This window comes from Siniperca chuatsi, linkage group LG19 (genome assembly GCF_020085105.1).
Source record: "Siniperca chuatsi isolate FFG_IHB_CAS linkage group LG19, ASM2008510v1, whole genome shotgun sequence".
NCBI lineage: Eukaryota > Metazoa > Chordata > Actinopteri > Centrarchiformes > Sinipercidae > Siniperca > Siniperca chuatsi.
Window position 1 is genome coordinate 11778840 of NC_058060.1, and position 19306 is coordinate 11798145.

General features: G+C 41.7%; 2 protein-coding genes across 2 annotated transcripts; one reads left to right on the plus strand and one right to left on the minus strand.

The window, feature by feature from the left end:
- The first annotated feature begins 5898 nt into the window (after window positions 1-5898).
- amer2 (APC membrane recruitment protein 2) lies at window positions 5899-11417 on the plus strand. Its single transcript, XM_044176691.1, has one exon. The coding sequence runs from the start codon at window positions 6064-6066 to the stop codon at window positions 8149-8151; it is 2088 nt and encodes a 695-aa protein (XP_044032626.1). The 5' UTR covers window positions 5899-6063; the 3' UTR covers window positions 8152-11417.
- Window positions 11418-15380: 3963 nt separating this feature from the next.
- LOC122866691 (beta-1,4-galactosyltransferase 1-like) lies at window positions 15381-19033 on the minus strand. The gene is made up of 2 exons (XM_044176700.1): window positions 17706-19033; window positions 15381-17038 (listed from the first exon to the last, which is right to left on the minus strand). The coding sequence occupies exons 1-2, from the start codon at window positions 18102-18104 to the stop codon at window positions 16367-16369; spliced, it is 1071 nt and encodes a 356-aa protein (XP_044032635.1). The 5' UTR covers window positions 18105-19033; the 3' UTR covers window positions 15381-16366.
- Between the last annotated feature and the right edge of the window lie 273 nt (window positions 19034-19306).

A 19306-nucleotide genomic window follows, 5' to 3' on the forward strand; every position in this document is an offset into this window, starting at 1 on the left:
ACTGTCACAGATACATTGGGACAAGGTGTAAGGTTAATGAGTCTGCTCATCTAAGCAATGACAAATGCTGGACCTTTTAAAAAAGGGAATTTTACTAAAGTTGATTGATTACATCAGTCTGTGCAGCTTGGTAATACTGGAGAGAAGTTATTGTAGGAGCTAATACTTAAAATAATCGTTATATCTGCAAAAAATATTATTGTAGAGAACAGTAAAAAAGGATTTACAGGATTAAGGTAAAATGTTTCTTGTAGTTGTCACATCTTGGAGCAGGGCATTTTTATACACCCTTATTTTAACTGGGTTCGGTTTACTGCCGTGGGGATGTGGTATGTGAATTTAGGCCAGAAGTTAACATTTATTTTTGTTTGTTTTGGCTCAGCTTTTATTTGTTGAGGCTGTAATAATTCTGCGTTAATTCCAGACTGAGGTTGTAACTTTGCTTCATATCAGAGCTCAGAAAGGATTTGATCTTCATTGGATTGATTGTACAAGCAAACATCTTCCTCAATCAGATTGCTGCAGAAAAACAAGATATAAAACCTGCCAAGTATCAGCATATACAGAGTGAATGTGTAATGTGTTTTATCCAGCCTGTGTGCTTCTAAATACTTTATGGAATTTGTGATAGCAGCACTGGCAGTGATCTAGTTCCTCCTTAAACACCACTCTATTCACCATCCTCACAAATGGATTTTTGTACTTACACACACACAAACACATTCACACAACAATCAGACAATCAGTGTCTATGAGCAGCTACAACAACTTGCAATAAAGATAGACTGGCAGTGCAGTGTAACATGTATACCCCCCAGTGTCAGCCTTCTCCAAAGCTCCATACGCTTTACATTAAGAGAAAAAAGTGCACAATAAGTGATACCCACACGTGTAGAAGAAATGAAGAGTAGAAGTGTTTTCGCTCTTACATTCACTTTTCGTTCATCTTTCACCTCTCTCTTATTCTCTCTCAAGGTTTTTTTTCAACTTTACCAACCTTTTTAAGGTGATCAATCATTTGCATGCATTAATTTGATGAATGCAGTGTGCAAAAGAGGCTTTATTATGCCTTATATCAATCACAAACAAGTTCTATCTTACACTGTTGAGTTTATTTAATAAAGTTGCTTTAATAGGTGTTACTTACTACAGAATTAGTACATTCATTTAAGTTGCAACATCCGATTACAGATAAAAACAGTAATTATTTGCTTTAAGGGATGTTGACAAAGCGATAAGTCAGGTTAATGCACCTCTAACACTATGTCACTCCTCTCTTTGTTAGACAGGTCTTCCTGTAGCCTACTTGTGCATGTTACCTCATATTAAACATTGAGAAGTCAAGACAAGCTGCTGAGGGCTCTCCCAGGGCTCTGAATTATTCAGATGAGTACTGCACGCCATGCCAGCAGAACACTCCTGAGGACAAGGAGGGAATGCTGTACTAGAACTGCTGTACAACATAAACACATCCAGCACGCGTGCAAAAATGTTTATATACACACAGACAGCCCACATAAATATGCATACACGTATACATGCACATGCACTATATGTAGATGGTGCACATGCAGGTTGCATGTATCTGTGTGTGTGGGTCTGTGGTGTAAAATGGGTTTGGGTCTCTCTCTCTCTCTCCCTATGACATCTGACTAAAATCTCCTACGTGCTGATATTTCACTCATTTTCTCTGACATCAGGGTAAACTGCAAGATTATCATCTTGCTTTTATAGTGCTATTCCATCATTAATTAACACAAAATAAAATTGTTTTTGTGTATCAGACAGATATAGGGGTGCGATGCTTTGGACGAGGCACTGGGTATACAAACCTTAATAGGTCAACAGCATTTTTAATCGTTAGAAATTGGCAACTGCACTTCTCAATTTACTCACTTATGTAATTAATTTCAATTCTCTATCACATGACACATGTCTTTGCTTTTTTACATTCATGGCATATTGCTCTATAACTAGTGTGTAGCATGCGCATGGAGTAAGTATAAACATTTTTCATGGCAGAAATTAACATTAACGATGGCTCTGTTCCATTCACATTAACCAGTATACATAAAACCAGGACTCTGGAACTGGTACACCTAAATGGAACAGAGCCATCATTATTATTATCAATTAACACCTGTGCTTTTCATGCTTTGATTTGGCACTGAAAACATGTCATTGAATGAATAATTATAATATCTAATTATTCTGATTCTTACTATTATTCATTTTACCTTGTTTTATTTATCTAATGTTTATTTGATGGGGAGGGGTTTCTTTGGCCTATAGGAAAAAGGTTAAAAATAATCAGCGATATTGTTTACAGCTTTTGGAATGTAAAAGTGTTTGTGGAGTCTGTGCTTAGAAGGCTTAATAACAATTAGTACCACTCCCTGTTGATTACTAAAGTAACAAAAGAGCGCAAGGGGTAATCCTGGGGGGTTTAATACTTTACACACACATACACAGACATGAACATGTGCACTGACATACACACACACACACACACACACACACACACACTCACTATAGCTTAGTTTAATCTGGAGCTGGAAGACCCTCTGTCCTGAAACAACTTGACCAACAGGACCCCTAGTGAAGATGATGATGAAGAATGTGTGTGTGTGTGTGTGTGTGTGTGTGTGTGTGTGTGTGTGATCTGTTCCTGTATTACGATGCCAGAACAGATTGGGTTTGTTTGAAAAGTATAACTGACCAACCATGGACAAGCAGCCACGCATGTGCCTTGTTTGCATCATTAATCTTTTATAGACCTATTGAATGTGTATTATTGTATTGTACTGATGCTTCAATACACTTCATAGTACTGGCAGAGATTACATTGAAACTAAAATATGGATATCTATTATCTAGTATAGAGTCATACATTTACATGCAGTAACCTGGTAGTTGTATTTCCTAAGTAAACAAGGTGGTGGAAAAGAGCCTAGAGAAGCAGAATGTGTTTGTAGTGGCTGATTTGCAGGTTTTAGCTTGATATATTTAGATTGCACTTGTTGACTGTTTATCTCAAAATAATTATGTCATGGTTTTGCTGTGGTTAGCAAGGTTGGTACCAATGTGTAAAATAACTAAAGTGGATTGAACTAAGAAGAGATCATGACCTGTTGAGACACCATTGTATTTATCATTGGCACCATCTCGTGATAGTCAGATAATTAAAGTTGGATGATAAGCACACATGCTTTAATAAATCAAGATAATTACATTATGATGTGGAGTCAGTGGAGTACTTATCGTAGGCTTTACAGGATGAGCAGCTACTGTACGGCCACTCCTTGCAGCAGTGAAGCTAAATAGACAAATGCATGTCCTTTACAGTACCTAGAAAAACTCTGAAAAAACTACCTGTGAGGAGCTGTGCATTTTTATTTTAATTGCAAAGACTGACATATAAACAGCATGGAGAGTTTAAAAGCACATTTAGCAGCTACATGGTACATAGTGCAAAGGATACACCCACTGTGCATGCACGCACACTCAGACAAGCCATATTATTAGAAAACACAGTAAGAGAGAAAGAGAAAGAAAATGTCCTCCAACTGTCCCACTTAGTGCTGAGCTTCACTCAGGGGGCTGAAATAGGAACCCTATTTAGACAGATGGGGGGGGGATAATAGTGTGTGTACTTCTTCGCTTGCTTGTGTGCATGTGTCTATCTTGTTGTTCGCAGTAAATAGAAAAAGAAATTAATCATTTGGTTGTGAAGAAAGCACATGTTGCATTTTACAGACACCAAACTGACTAAAACCACCCAGTAATATCCATAAAAAGCTTGTGAACCACAGTTCTTATTATTTGGGGGGGTGCTTGCCATTTTCATTTTGTGATAGCCTAATATTTACATCAAAATATAAAGTTAATGTCAAAGCATACTGTCAAATATTAATAAATATTAATTGTTTGTAGTAAATAGGTTTTAACCTCTAAACCCTGTTTAGATTACGGAACATACAATGCTTTACTGATATTGGCATGTTTTAAGCAACATAACAATGTGCATTTATAAGAACTCAGCAAAATGCTTTGTCTCATCATGTGATAACTGAACCAACTCATCAGCTTCCACTCACTGCCAGCCATCTGCTGTTCAGAGTCAGCTTCAAGTCCATCCAATAGCCAGCTGACCTGCTGGCATGGCTGCAGGGCATTTGGCTTGATTATCTGATGTACCTGAAAACCTGCACACTGGGCGACTGACTGACTGACTGGCAAGCAGATAGACTGGGTGACTGACTGGTGGGCTGAGCGGACAGATCATCTTTCCTATTGGGGGAGAGCATAAGGAAGATATGCTTCAGTGCTTCACTCTGGGGAAGCCCTCAAAATGTGTTTGTGTGGGTGTGAGCATGTCTGTGGATCTGTGGGTGTGTGTGTGTTGCCTTGGGCAGATGAATGCAGACATTGTTTGATAGCAGTGGGCTGGAAGAGTAGAGCCTGTGCCCACAGCAACTGAGGAGGAGGAGGAGGAGAGGGAAAAGGAGCCTGGGGGGTTGTAAGTGGGTCGGGGTATCAGGGAGATTCATGGGGGGTTGGGAGGATAGAATAGGCAGTAAAAAGAGCACCCACAGTGGATCACGCTCAGAACAAAAAATGGGGAACTCTGGGTGAATCCACTGCATGTGATGATGACATATATTTTGGGAGAGGTACCTCCAAAACAGTGGCTCAGCAGGAGAGGTGGGGATCACCCATTTAAAATCTCTTCTTTTTTATTTTTCAGCGCATGCTATAACACCTCACTGGACACGGAGTTTATCTTTGCACATTTGAAGAATCATTTGTTTCATCAATATACTTTAAGACTTGAACCATTTTCCATACATATTATTTCTTATGTACATTAAAGAAGAAGAAGAAAAAAAGAACAATAACAACAAGGCAACAAGTTAAGGCCTCCAGTTTGTGAACAGTTTATTGTTCTAAATGCCCACAGAAACTCTGCTGGTTGCCAAGGTAGGCACTAACAGTTTAGCCAATCTCAAAAGGAAAATTGTACTGTTGATTACGTGAGTGGTTTCAAACACACACACACACACACACACACACACACACACACACACACACTTAGGATGATAGGATGACAGTTAGATGTGTTGTCATAGCTCTCAGACACCTGGTCCTGTGCATCCATATGGAAGAGGGTTTGAGGCCATATGGCCTATATGTCTGGACCAAACTGTATTGGAGGCATGTCTGAGCTCTGTGTGTGTGTGTGTGTGTGTGCATCAGCACTGAATTTTTTTTTTTTCTAAATCCATATCCTGACTTAAGCCCACTCATACTGTTGATCAGCAGGTCTTGTATTTGAGTGCTCTAAGTCAGGCATCTGACACGCTTGTGTTTGTTTACTTTGAGCTTTTCCATGCTCACACACATACAGCCATACACACTGGTACATTTGTGATGTCAAGCTACGCTTTGCATGAAGCTTTGACATGACTTATCTCACAGGTTGATATAGTAAGACACAGCTACAAGAAAATGATTTAAAATATTCATATGTAAATCTCTCATTCGTCATAATTCATCATTGGGTGTGTAGGCCTATCTCACAGTACAAACACACACAGACACACATACGAGGATGGAAGCAGTGTATGTAGGCCTTATAAATTGATGAACAGTTAAAAGAAAAGAGCAAAGAGGGCACTGTTGACAGGAAAGGTAGGAAGAGAGGAGGAAGAGGATGGGGGAGGGAGTAGAGGACAGACACTGGCGCCCCGCCAACGTTGACGAAAGCTGCTTAGCCCACCCAGTTGCCATGGATACAGTAAGGAGCAGCTCCCAGCATGTGTGTGTGTGCCTGTGAGAGAGAGAGAGAGAAAGAGAGGTAGGGGAGGGAGGGAGGCTGAGAGAGAAAACCAGTAGGCAGGCGTTAGAGCAAGTCAGAGTGGGAGTGAAAGAGCACCAGACAGCAGGGTGCAGAGAGAGAGAGAGAGAGAGGGGAGTGTATGTGTGTCCAGAGAGAGAGAGGACAGAAAGGCAGCTAGAGAGCTCGAGGGAGACGATAGAGTGGGAGCTATAGAGTGCTAGATAATGGAGGTGCAGTCGGAGTGTGTGGAGCCTCCTGTGGCCCCTCAGTGTGACCCTCAGCCCACAGGAAAGATCAACAAAGCTGCCTTCAAACTCTTCGGAAAGCGACGCACCGGCTCTGGAATGGCCAGCTTTTTCCCCTTCAGGAACAAAGGGGCTACAAACAGTGGGAACAACGGGAATTCTGACAATGGGAATTCTTTGAATGGAAATGGCTCAGCAGCATCAGTGGAGCTCGTTAGGAGCAAAACCCATGATGGACTAACGGGCTCTAACAATGACACTGATGGACAGAGAGGGGAGGGGCTTGCTAGCCTGGAGGCGGGACCGGTGAGGTCTCTAAGCAAATCGCTGAGTTTCTTCTCTCTACTCCGACGTGGGAGTTTTAGGTCGAGTGAAAATGGAGGGGCGGGTCTTGTCAGAAGAGGGAGGGGCCTAAAGGGCTTTTTTAGCAGCATGCGATGGAGACGCAAGGAAAAAACAAACGAGGGAGACGGGGAAGAGGTGGAAGGCAAGAAGGAGAAGGATGGGGATATTGCCGACTCTGAAAACGTAAAGGATATTACGCTCACCCTTGAACCACCTCCGCATCATCAGCAAGAGGATTGTGGGAATGCAGAGGCAGAGCCTAACCTAGAGACTCCCACTACTAGTGTTACCATGACACCCCCACACTGTGTTTCCATGCCAGGGCCATCTGGTGAGCCAGACTCCCCCTTTCCTTATACACCCACTGACTCGCCACTACGCCCTCCCATCCAAAAAGCCAAAGCCTCAATTTCCAGCCTCACCCCCTCCCTCGCTACACCCCCTTTGGATCGCTGCAGCACGGGTGACCCACCCTCAGAGCCCTCGGTAGACCGCCTCTGCTCTCTTCTCTTCACTGACGTCACATCCCTCAAGAGCTTTGATTCACTGACAGGTTGTGGTGACATTATTGCTGATGCAGACGAGGAGGGGCCAGCGGGTAATGGGGGCAGTGGCACCAGCAGCAGCAGCAGTGGGGGAGGAGGGGTGAGTGTGGGAGCGGGTGTTGGGAGAGCTGTTGTTATCCCCAGTGTCACGTCTCGTGGCTCCCCATCCAAAACCCCACTACCTTCCCAGCTGACCCAGCCCATGTTCTCTGTTTCCCCGAGCTCAGTGCCTATCTCCCTCCCAGCCCGGGCCCGGGCACCGCCTCCACCTCAGCAGCACCCAGCCGGTAGTGGTGTGGTGGCCTACATGGGCGGAGGGGAAGAAATGGCAAGTCCAGAAGGAGTGGATGATGCAGACATGCAGGGGCTCTGGCACATGCTGCCCTCCACAGGGGACAACTCCCCTGCTTTGCCCAGATCACACCAACCTCCCTCTACTACCCCCACTTCCACTTATCCCCCTCATGCCACCTCCAGCCTTGCCAGCAGCCACCTGCCCTCAATACCCAGGAGTTCAGACCGAAAGGTACCACAGGTGAAGGCATTGGGGCTCAGTAAGATTCCAGTAGTTGGTGGAGCAGGAAGCCGGGCAGCTAAACCCCCCCTCCCTCACACACATGGCCGTCATCCCACATCACCTGGTGAAAAAGAGCCACTTAGTGATGAGGGCTACTGGGACACACCCTCTGCAACACCCACAGCAACACCTGATGAAAGTGGGCTGCAGCGTAATCAGAAGATGGCCCTATTACGCGACAGTTGCTCTGGAGACCACCTGTACGACCTCTACAATGACCCTGAAGAGGAAGGAGAGGATGAAGAGCAGGAGGGAGATGAAGATCTAAACAGTACTCCCTCTCCATCAACTGAATACAAACTGAGCCCCACCTCCCAGACATCTCCTCCTTCCTCCTCCTCCTGTTCCTCCTTCCGGTCAATGAAAGGCAGCACCAGCCTTCCTCGGGAATCCAAGATCCCAGTAAGCACCAGACAAACCCCACCTCCCCACTCTGTAAGCCAGTCAGCCCTGTCCTCTGTTCTAGAGGCCGAATCCCCTCCGCCAAAGACCCAAGCGCCTCCCCCGGCTCGCACCAGGATCCCTGTATCCAAGGTGCCCGTCCGTCGTTCTGGAAACAAACCTGGCAGCACAACCAGAGGAACTGCCCACAAGAAGTAGTTCCTGTCAAACGGGTGGTTCTCTCCTACTAACATATGGACTTGAGTGTACATCACTTCAGTACTGTTTATGCAGAGCCAAAAGTTTTCCCAGACCAAGAAAAATGCTGAGCTGTAGAGTTAACGGCCTATAAATTCCTCTTAAATCTTAAAAGCTCTCATTCCTTAAGTGTTTTGGCTTACGACAGGCTAGAATAGAATAAGTGGTTTTGTTCACTTCAGAAAGTCACGAGGAGACTCCAAAAAGCTGGGTTAACACTTCACAGCTCTCACTGGAACTTTGGAGGTTGACTCTTGACAATCCATGGACTCGCAATAGACACATTTGCCTTGTAACTTCCTGGAAAAGCTCCTGACCTGCTGAGAGTTTGAATGCTCATGACTGCACACTGCAAAAAAAAAAAAGAAGCAGAGCACCTTTTTATCTTTTACATTTTCTTAGGGAGTTCTACATGGCATAACATGATTTGCGCATAAGGACCTAATCTAATCAAAGTTTTTTTCTGAGTTTGTCATCTTGTCTAATCTGTAACAAATTACCTCCTAATCCTTTGCTTTTAGAGCCAAAGTAAAAAAAACAACAACCCAGTCTTCATTTCACAGCCTCTAATAATCTTGAACAAAGTCAACAGTATCTACATCCTGGAATAACCCACCATTTTTGTTGGCACACTGATTAGAAATGGTATGTGCAAATATACAAATGAACACTGAGATCTGAAACGGTTTTATTACTTACCTACTTTGAAGCTACAAATGTGGCAAAGCTGCCCTGCAGAAGGCCACACAATATCTTATGTTTTTTGGAGGGGGAGACCTCCTCTGTTTTGACTGGTTATTTTTTTTATTGTGGATGGACTAAGTTTGGCTTCAGCCTGTTGCATTTGGATCTCACTTATACCACACCGAATCACCCAAAATAGATCCATAGGATTTCAATCTCTGGGATTTACAACTGTTGAATTACCAATGGAAACCTGCAAAACTATCGCAATACGCAACCTGGAGGGATCCCTTGCACTGATGCTTCAATACACACAAACACACACACACACACACACACACACACACACACATGCACACACACAGCACACATGCATACAAAATCATACATGCACATAAACATTTTCTCTCCCTCACCGCATGCAGTGCCACACATACAAGGCACAAAGGTCAGGGAACATCATCTAATACTGAATGATCTGAGTTACACACACTGTTCAGCCTTTGGCACTGTCTTTGTAGCTACACTGGATGACTTTCTTCTCCAAGGACACATGCATAAACAACCAGTTTTTTCTAGTTAGTGCTTTCTTCTTCACTGGATTTCATACTGTTTTTATAGTGTCCTCCTTTCTTAGTCATACTGCACAGATCTTAAACTGTGATCGCACCAGCTTAATACTCTGCTTTCTGTTCTTTCTGTTCTTCTATATTAATATACTGTACAGGCTGATGTGAGTGGATGACAGGGAGGCATCCTTGCTGTCAACCAGTTTTAGAGAGCCAGAACATGCCTGCAAGTGTTTTTTAAATAGGCTGTGACCCAAAAAAAGAAAGACAAGGAAATTCTGTCAGGGTTTCAGATAAAGAAAAGAGTCACTTAATTAACTGGATCTCAGCCTATAATACAAAGCAAAATTTGGGGACTAATGCTATATCAGTTTAGAGTCCTTCACCCTTATTCTCCTGGCTGTTGTACTAATAAACATTGTACAACTTCATTCTAGGAACCACCACAGCTGTGTGTGAATCTGAATGTAGCTTGATATCATTGTAGATCATTGGTCAGCATATATTTCCATGTTGGTCTATTTTCCTCTTTGTCCCTCTTTTGTGGGGGCAAGACAAATGGTGAAGTTTACTGTTTTATAAGTCCCCCATTGAAGACAAACTGCTGCACAGTGTTGCAGCCTTGCAAAGCACCACTTGTTTTAAGAATGAGGGGGTGTATTGCAGCCCTAAAAGGCCTTTGTCAGTGATTCAGTGAGACAAGTTACAGGGAGCAGAGTGTTCCCTACCCTTCAGTTAAAGAGAGGGGTTTTCATAGGAAAAGTTATTCGAGATGATGCAAGTTTTCTCTAATCCTAACCACAAGGGTACCAATGACCCTTGAGGGTCATTCTAGTTCATAATAGCTTTCCATCTCATTTAGAATGGGAAGATTGATCCACAGCACTGCTCCAGGTTCAGATATCTTTTCAGTCTCCTGTAGTGTAGGACAGGCCATGGGGTAACCTGATCCCAGGTCTGCAGTAAGTGTGTTTCTCACCCAATACAAAGGGCAGGCTAAAGGTCATTTGGGGAGCAGAGAATGATCATGTCTGTCCATGTTTTCTCTGCCTACACTGTGCTCTTTTGATTTATTATGCAATCACTTTCATTCTCCCTTTCTTGGAGTGCTGATTGACATAAGAGTGATTCGATGGAAAGGGATGGTGACATAAGCCTTATGTCACCCAAAAAGTTACCTTATGTCATAATCAGAATCAGAATCAGAATCAGAAATACTTTATTGATCCCCGTAGGGAAACTCTTTGTTCCAGTAGCTCTTCTTTACGTCAGTGCACACAGGAGAAAACGATATTATACACTATAAACAGGTCAGAAATAAATTAAGTAACATGTTGGTATAAGTATAAGATAAACTAAGTGTCGAGTACCAAGTGGGTTTACTGGTAGATGGTGAAGTACAGTATAAATACAATGTCACTAATTGTGTAATAAATAATAGTAATAATGTAACTTTTTGGGTGATTGAGATGAGCACCAACCTAACCTAACAGCAGTGGTGATTCTTGTGGGTTATTGACCAAAACAGTTGCCTGAAAATAATGATTTTACTCTATGAATGGGAAACCAGACCAATCAAATGATATTAATATTAAGATTAAGGGAGAGTAGGCACCTATGAACTGGACAAGAAGTGATCATTATGCGTCATAGCAGATTTTGTTTAAATATGGCGTCCTCCTCTGCTGATGTCCCACCTGCCACAGTTGGGTGTGTAAATGGAAGTTGTTTCTCTGCTTCTTCCAAGTATGAGTAAGTAATGACATCAACCACAGAGGCCACCATATTGGCACCCGGCTCAGTTCCTTGTTTTTTTCTTTCCAGACTGATACTTCTCTCTTTTATTTCTGATTACAAATCATTCGCTGCGATAAAAAGCACATTATGTTTTCCTTATTTTTGTTACCGTCTGTCTGTTCACAGTGTGAAATCTTTCCACTTTTCATATTTAATGAATAAAACTGTTTGCGCTGATAGATGAGCTCCTGACTCTTTGTAACCACATTTAAGAATCCATACACTTTAATGTCAGAGGCTTTGTGTACTTGTATAATTAGAGCAACACAAGATAGAGCCTTTCTCTCCTCAACTCCCCCCCCCTCCATCTTTCCACCCCCACATCCTGGTGGCTTAAATCCCCAAGGAGTAGGTTGGGTGGCAGAGAGGGTGAGAAACAGAGATGCTTTTGTTGATGTGCTGCGTGTGACATTTTTGTTGTGGCGTCACACTTGGAGAGAGGTCTGCTTGGCTTGGGAGTAATTGGTTATCAATATATTTTATTGATCGCTAGGATGAAAGCCTGATGGATGTGTCATTGTCTACTGTTGGTCTCTAGTGGGAAAAGATATGTAGAGACAGGGACAGACGGCTAATATGATGACAAAGACAGGCAGCGTTGCACGGCTGATGCATGTGGATAAGGAACCTGTGTGTCATGAATATAGATGAAAGGGAGGGTCTCATTGTTTCGAGGAAGATACATGTTGCTAGAGAAATCTTATGTGTTGTTGTGATGTGGGTGCGCATGCATGTGTGGTGGGAGGAGGATTTGGTGCAGTGCGAATCCCCTTTGTAATGGTGCAGCAACCCCCCCCCCCCACTCTAACCAGCTCTCTCTCTCGCTCTCCGTTTCTGCATGCTGAGGTTTATGTAAAAGTCTTACGTAAGACCATAACACTCACTTGTACCAGCCCACCAGATCAAAGCTAGTGATGCTGACAGTGAGAGTGGTGCGTGCTGGTGTGTGTGTGTGTGTGTGTGTGTGTGTGTGTGTGTGTGTGTGTGTGTGTGAGTGTGTGTGTGTGTCGGCTGATCTCATCATTAATCTGCTGCTGCTTGGATGCCGGATGTGGACACTCATCCTCATTGTGACCCATGTTTGTGCCTGTGTGTGCGTGTCTGTTATGGTGCATAAATCTGGTATAAGTGCACAACAGGGAGCATTTAGTTTGTGCTGAACAACGAAGTTCTTATACAAACCACTGAAGAGAAGAGAACAAGGGAGGGAGCGAGGAAGAAATGCATGAAGAAAAAGAGGGAGATTTATTGTGAGGGTGAATAAGGGTTCGTCTGGCTTCAGTGCTCTTAAATGAAGCTTCTTGCTAGCCTATGTAACTTTTGATGAACAGCAGCAACAAGTAGCAATAATGGGATAATGGTATGCTAAAACGTAGTGTAATAGTAACACAAGAATAGAAGAGTCATTATATCAGCAAACTGACTCAGTAATGTCAGTTGCAGCAATATCTGTCTAATGTTTGCCATTAGCCACTAGTTACTATACCAGACCAAGTAAGTCTGAAGTGGAAAAACCCATGAGTGTACTAAAAAGGTGAGTTTTATTGGTTTTTATTTTTAAGACTATGAACGTGCTATTTCTTCTTTCTACACATAGTCTTGATTTAGGGTAGCATATGTATGAGTGTTGATACTAATGTACATACAATTAATGTGTATAATCAATTCTCAGTGTGTTCTAAGGAGGTAAAAACATGATACTGAGATTTTTTTCCCATATTCCAAACTGAATCGGTATCTACTGCTGTTTAAGTTGGTAAAACTATTGTCAATTTAACAGTGCTATATTGTGTTAGTATTCAACTACAGCTCCTATGTATGAAACTTTGATTAAAGAGATAGCATCATTGTATCTTGGTTAAAATTATAAAATGATGAGGGGTTTATGTTTTACTACACAGCACAGGAGTACAGTAGATAGCCGTTTATCCTATAGAAGATAATATAGAATATGAACCACAAGAACACATTTTAGCTTTTCAGAGAGACCGATTAAAGAAGCCCTCTATAGAATGACCCACTAAATTACAGATGCTGGTGGAGAAAAATGCTCGCACAGAAAGTTTAGAGCGAAGATCATACTGATATTTCTAAAAAGTGATATCTTGATGGTAGGTAGGGTTTCCTTGCCCTGATAAACGTGTGTGCGTGTGTGATGGAGCCCTTAGCACCATTCAAAAGCTGTACCCCACATTCTGCATGGCAGCCTCTCTACACTCGTTCCCATGGTAACTCCACTAGGTCAACCAATGAAAAGAGGGGGCTGGGCAGGAAGGAGGATGGGAGAGTGTTTGGGGGGGTGTTGCTGGTGTTGACAGAGTGTGTGAGAGACGTGATCGGAGTTGAACTGGCGCAGTAAAACATTTATACAGATAAAAACACACACACTAACCTGCATGTTGAAATGCACATTACGCAATATACTGTGGTCACAGACACAAATTCAATTGCTTTTGCTTATGTACACACACACTCAAAGCCTCACCCTTAATCCGTCTAGTCATAGTGTAAACATCCCTCAATAAACCATCAACAGGAGTATCAAGAAAAGGAGACTGACCTTTAGCACACATCCTCTAAACACCTCAATTCCTCATGTATAGGTTTCGCTCCACTGGTACCACTGGTTTTCACCTCTGCAACCTCATGGGAAGCCCCCGCCACCACCACCATTTTTCCTCTCTGTGCATTCCCCTCTCTTTCTCTCTCTGTTGGTATTGTTTTTGCTTCGTCCTCTATCCTCCCTCACTTTTCTCACTGTCTCTCGCATGATGCCACAGTTCCTCTCAGGGCGATGTTGTGCAATCCTCCCACTTGTCAATAGTTCATCAGCAGACAGGCTTTTGTGGATCTGTTTGGTACACCGTGAAGACAAGGGCATGCAGTACAGTGTGATGCTGAGTGAAGCTTTAACCCCGCAGAAAATAAGTGAAACATGTAAATCTGTTTTATGCTAGTTCACCAGTATGAAGAATGAACAAGCACGTGTTCCTCTACGGTGACAAATTCTGACTTTGAAATTATAAAAGACAGGAAACAAGATATTTAATTAAGTTCCAAACTGAATGGGAGCTTGTGAGCAGCAAAATAGAATATGGATTAAATTATGAATCACAAGATGAGTGATGACTGAAATTTCCTTTAAGGGTTCAAGTCCAGGGGAGTGAGTTAATGGTCCGATACACAGTACAATGGATGAATTTAGTACTTAATATTGAATAAAACATTTTCACTTAACTGAATTTCTGCTGAAACCTTTATGAGACGCACAGCTGGTATGTATCTTCATTTCCTAAATTAGTTCACCTATTGAACACTTGAGTGTAACTACCAGATAGAAATCAGTTTAATATCATGAGCTCAACATTAACATGGATTGGTCCCCCCTGTAAAATGTGTCGTGTTACCTCTCATTTACTTGAGCAACAATGCTGGACATTTCATTAGGAGGTAGGGCAGGCTGGAGAATACACTACATATGCATGGTTGTGTTTGTGAGTGTGTGTATTCTTGGCAGAGGGCTGTAGAATACTCTTTCGAAAGCGTCTTCGTGTCTGTTATGTCTCTGACCCCTGAGGCCTCAAACTTGTTGTACCTGTTACCAGAAAAGTAACCTGCATATAGGGAGAAACGAAACCAGTAAAACAATCTGTTTCAAAGTGATTTGAAAGCTGTAGTCAAACAGGTCACTCCAGCTCTTTGGGACCCTGAGGTAGTGTGAGAAAAGTGAGTGAAATTGACCAAATGTTTCCGTTCGACATGGTCGAGATGGTGAGTATTTTTAATCTCTCATTGAGAGTGATTTTGGTGTATTTAATCTTAAAACAAGTTAGATTTTGACATACCTGGAAATTCCAAACTCAGACTCCAAAAAATCAACTAAATCTAAATTTAAAAGTTAGATCAAAGTCAGAGTTATTTTAGAAAACAAAAATTATTGGAATTTTTTTTTACTTAAATACTTTTAACATTGTAGAATTTCTGAAGAGTGTTGCTCTCAAATCTAATCTTATCTTTGGATGCCTCTCCTGCTTTCACTGTAGTTACAGTAAGTCATAGGTTTCTGATACAAGTTACCTGATATGATCCAGGACAGAAGCCTAAATGTACAACTTAAAGTAGTCACTCATTCACAGTGTGCTTACTTAAAGTTCAATTTAGTTTTGATGTTCATGGTGAAGCTCAGTGCTGGACCATTGTGCACATAAATGTCATAACAGTTCTTCTCATTTGCTAAGCACATTTTTACAGTTAAAAAAAAAAAACATAGATACAACAATCACATCAGTTTGAATTGTGCAGAATTCTACTTCATTGCAAAAGGCCACAAATAACTGAAATCCGTAAACCCATCACCAAAATAATTTTTTCCATTTTTCGTTCTCAACCCAGGACAGTCAAAAGTCTATGGAAGAGACTCAAGAAGTACCCATCAAACCATTTCATGCAAACAAGTTTAAACTAAAAGTCTATTCACAGGCTTCTCACTGTCAGTGTACACCTTTCCAGTATGTTCCATATTTCACAGTGAGCATCAACAGTAACAGTAATGTTAAGTTGGTATTGCATTGTACAGTAAGAGAAATGTCTCAATACAACAAAATCATGACAAAACAGTAACTTTTGTATAAATAAGAAACAAAACATAAAACCCCTTCGCCACCTCAATGGCCAACTAAACACTCCTGTCTGGCCTCTATGTCATCTACTCTGCATGTGATATTTGCCCTTGCAATACTCAGAAATCTACTGAATGCAACAATTACCAAAATGTCTCTGTTGTGACATCTCTTGTGTCCACCTGTACAAACCACCACATAGTCTTACCCATCTTTCCTTCTCCACGAGCAGACTGTTGACTCTTGTTGTGTCTGAATCCATCACCAGCAGTAGCTCAATTCATCACTGGTTCATTTAAAGACAGTTGGGCTTATACATTTGAATTACACGTGAAAGCAATGAGAAAAGTTAATTTGACGTTCTATTTTGAGAACAATGATTGTCACTTGAGGATTGTGCCAAGGCAACTGAGAAAAACTGGAAAGAATCTCTGTACTTTCTATTCAGAAAGTTTATGTTCATTTTATCAATAGTCAACAGCAGTCCCAGATCCACAGGTTCCATCCTCATTTGCTTGGCGGAGCCTGAATATCCACACTGATAAAAGTGTACAGTATATCCTTCACAATCTCCTTGACTGTGTAATTGAGGGAATTAATTCCATCTTTATCCATGGACCACTGGGTTTGGGCCAGTTTATCAGGATTTTTTGGATTAGGTTCATTGTGCAAATCTCTCTCATGTTTAATCATTTTGTACTTTCCCATCACCAAGTCAGGTCGAGAAATGGACATTCCACGGAAGATAATTCGCCTATAGATATCGTCGTCCTCACCACCCCAGCCCCAGTAAGTGTTCGGGAAGCCGTTAATCTTCAAGTATTGGTTCTTGGACAACGAAGAAACCCCACCAAAGTAGGTGTTATAGGGTAATTGGAAGTTAAATTTGTCCATAGCCACAGCCAAGTGTCGGGGATTGTCAAAACATCTATAGAGGTTACGGTCATCTATAGGAACCAGATCTATGTCAGAGAAGACAAAGCACTCATAATCATATTCCTTCAGTGCTTCAACATAGCCTGCATTCATCAGTTTAGCCCGGTTGAACACTCCCTCTCCATCCTGGTTGATGATATACACACTGTAGTCCAACTGCTGTCGCATCAATATAGGATGGAGGTAATACAGCCAATGCTTCAGGTGCTCATGTCGATTTCGGAATGGGATGATGATCGCCACCTAAACAAGTGAAATAAGTAAATTTGCTTTAACATAAATGTAGAGAGTCATTTAGGCTTTGGTGTTTTTTCCTTAAACCCCTTATAGTATTAGTTGCTAAGTCTGTTAGCAGTGAATTGTAAAATGTGGTGAAGTTACATTTTGAGCACAAAAGAGGACGACATGCAGCAAAGGAATGGAACCTGGGCCGCTGCGGTAAGGACTCAGCATTAATGGTACACACTCTACCAGGTGAGCTACTGGGGCGCCCCAGATGTTTTGATTTTATTTAAAAAAATAATAATAAAATAAAAATGAAATTTAAAAAAACTAAACTATAAATAACATGTAAAAATGTGTTACGGATAAAACTGAATGATAAATACACTAAAAACTTCACTGAAGTTAACATTATAACTTATTTCCAGACACAAAATTCTGATAACAATATGTTTAGCCTGTGCTACATTAGAGACTTAAATGCAAATTTAGTTATCATTGTTTCTACACACTGTACAAATACTACAATATGTACTATTCACTTAAGTTTTGATACGTCTTTTTAAATTCGATTCCAAGTATCTAAAGTCATGGTAAACTGTTCCAAATCTGTCAGTTATTATTTTATCTATACTTTCATTGTTTATTCTGTTAATTTATTCATTTGTCTCTCCATTCATTCACTTACCTTCTGTTTGGAGATGCAGTCTGGTGGTTTGTACCGTCCTCCCTCCTGAAGAGGAGCACTGACCTTCTTTCTCACCTCATCCAAAGTCTGTTTATTATTAAACTCCACATGGAGAGGACCCAAAAGATTTGGAGGGGTCTCAGGGCAGGGTCCCAAAGTCTTGTTCGTAGGGACAGGTATCGGTGTCTTCTCTGGGCTGGCTTTTGAGGCTTCACTCTTCATTTGCCACATCTGGCGCACATGTCCCCTCATCACAGAGGAAAGGGTGTTGTTTCCATTTGCCATGTAATATGACGTAGGAAAAAAAGTGTCGTTTTTGTTGAAGAATGTAAGCACAACGAAACATGCCAGACTGAGCAAAGCAAAAAGGGCTAGGACGTTAAAGAGGTTTTTCAGCATTTTTGCTACCGCTGAAGTTGACTACTGTATACTCAACCGCTCTCTACAGCTCTGCTACCTGCATCTCTCTTTGCAAGTCAAAGGTGTTCCAAACACAAGAGGAACCAGACAAGTTTGAGCAACTTCCTTGTTCAAGTCAGCTGATCAGGCTGGGCCTCACACCTGTTGTTAATAATTAATCATGTTTTTCCCCCCATTTCTTTAAGTTACCCAGAATCTAGTGACTGGTTCAGTTGAAAGTGTGTTAATGTGTATCTGAGTATGTCTACAATACTATTATATTAGTTCCTTTAATTTGTATATTATCTCCAAGTACTTTTAGACAGATTTCTATGAAACAAAAACAAGACAAAAGTAATGCTCTATGAGAAAAATGACTTAGTTATTGGCTTTGAAAAATACAGTATCACTACTATAAATAATAATAGAGAAATAATAATACTTCCTGCATGTTGTCAAACAGGGCCCTCTACTGGTGTGTGAAAGTGCTTGCGAAATTTCCTGAGTGTCCTGTGTAAAATCTGACAGACCAGCAGGTTATCCACAACCCTTCAAGAAGTCCTCAAAGAACCTAGCACAAGCTCTCAATCCTGAAAGACGCCCTCATCCAGATCCTTCAGAGTAAATCTGAGATACATCCCAGGTGCTGAAACTTGTCCACACCTGCCCCTTGAAACGTGTAGACGTCTCTGTTATCCTGTCTGTTGCCACTATTCTTGTAGAAATAGTCTTTCCTAGGAGGGCTAAACCTTTAAAACACTGCAGCTTGCAGGACAGAGTTGTCCCTCGCTAAGAGGAACAAGATTGAGGGTTTTCCCGCATGGAGTAAACTTCTCCCCTGGAACGTCAGTGATAAGTATCCTACACTGCAGTTGACTTCCTACTTATGTGCAAACGAACCAATCGCAGGGTCTGTAAGGGGAGTATGTGAATGGAGACAAATGGGAAGGGTATTAGTTACACTGGTCACACCCAACTTTACTTTGTTCGCAGCAGGAACTATGCATTTACAGATTAGCAGTTGTTCCACTTTAGCAGTGTATTAATATAACAGTGGATGGTGTATGTCTAGTATTTTGAGTTAAGTTATTGAGATGTTTTTAGCTCACATGGGTTAACATTATACAGATAGGGTGATAGAAAACTGGAATGTCCTGAAGGTTTCACACATTCAGCACTTGAGATTCAGCTAAAGAGTTGGG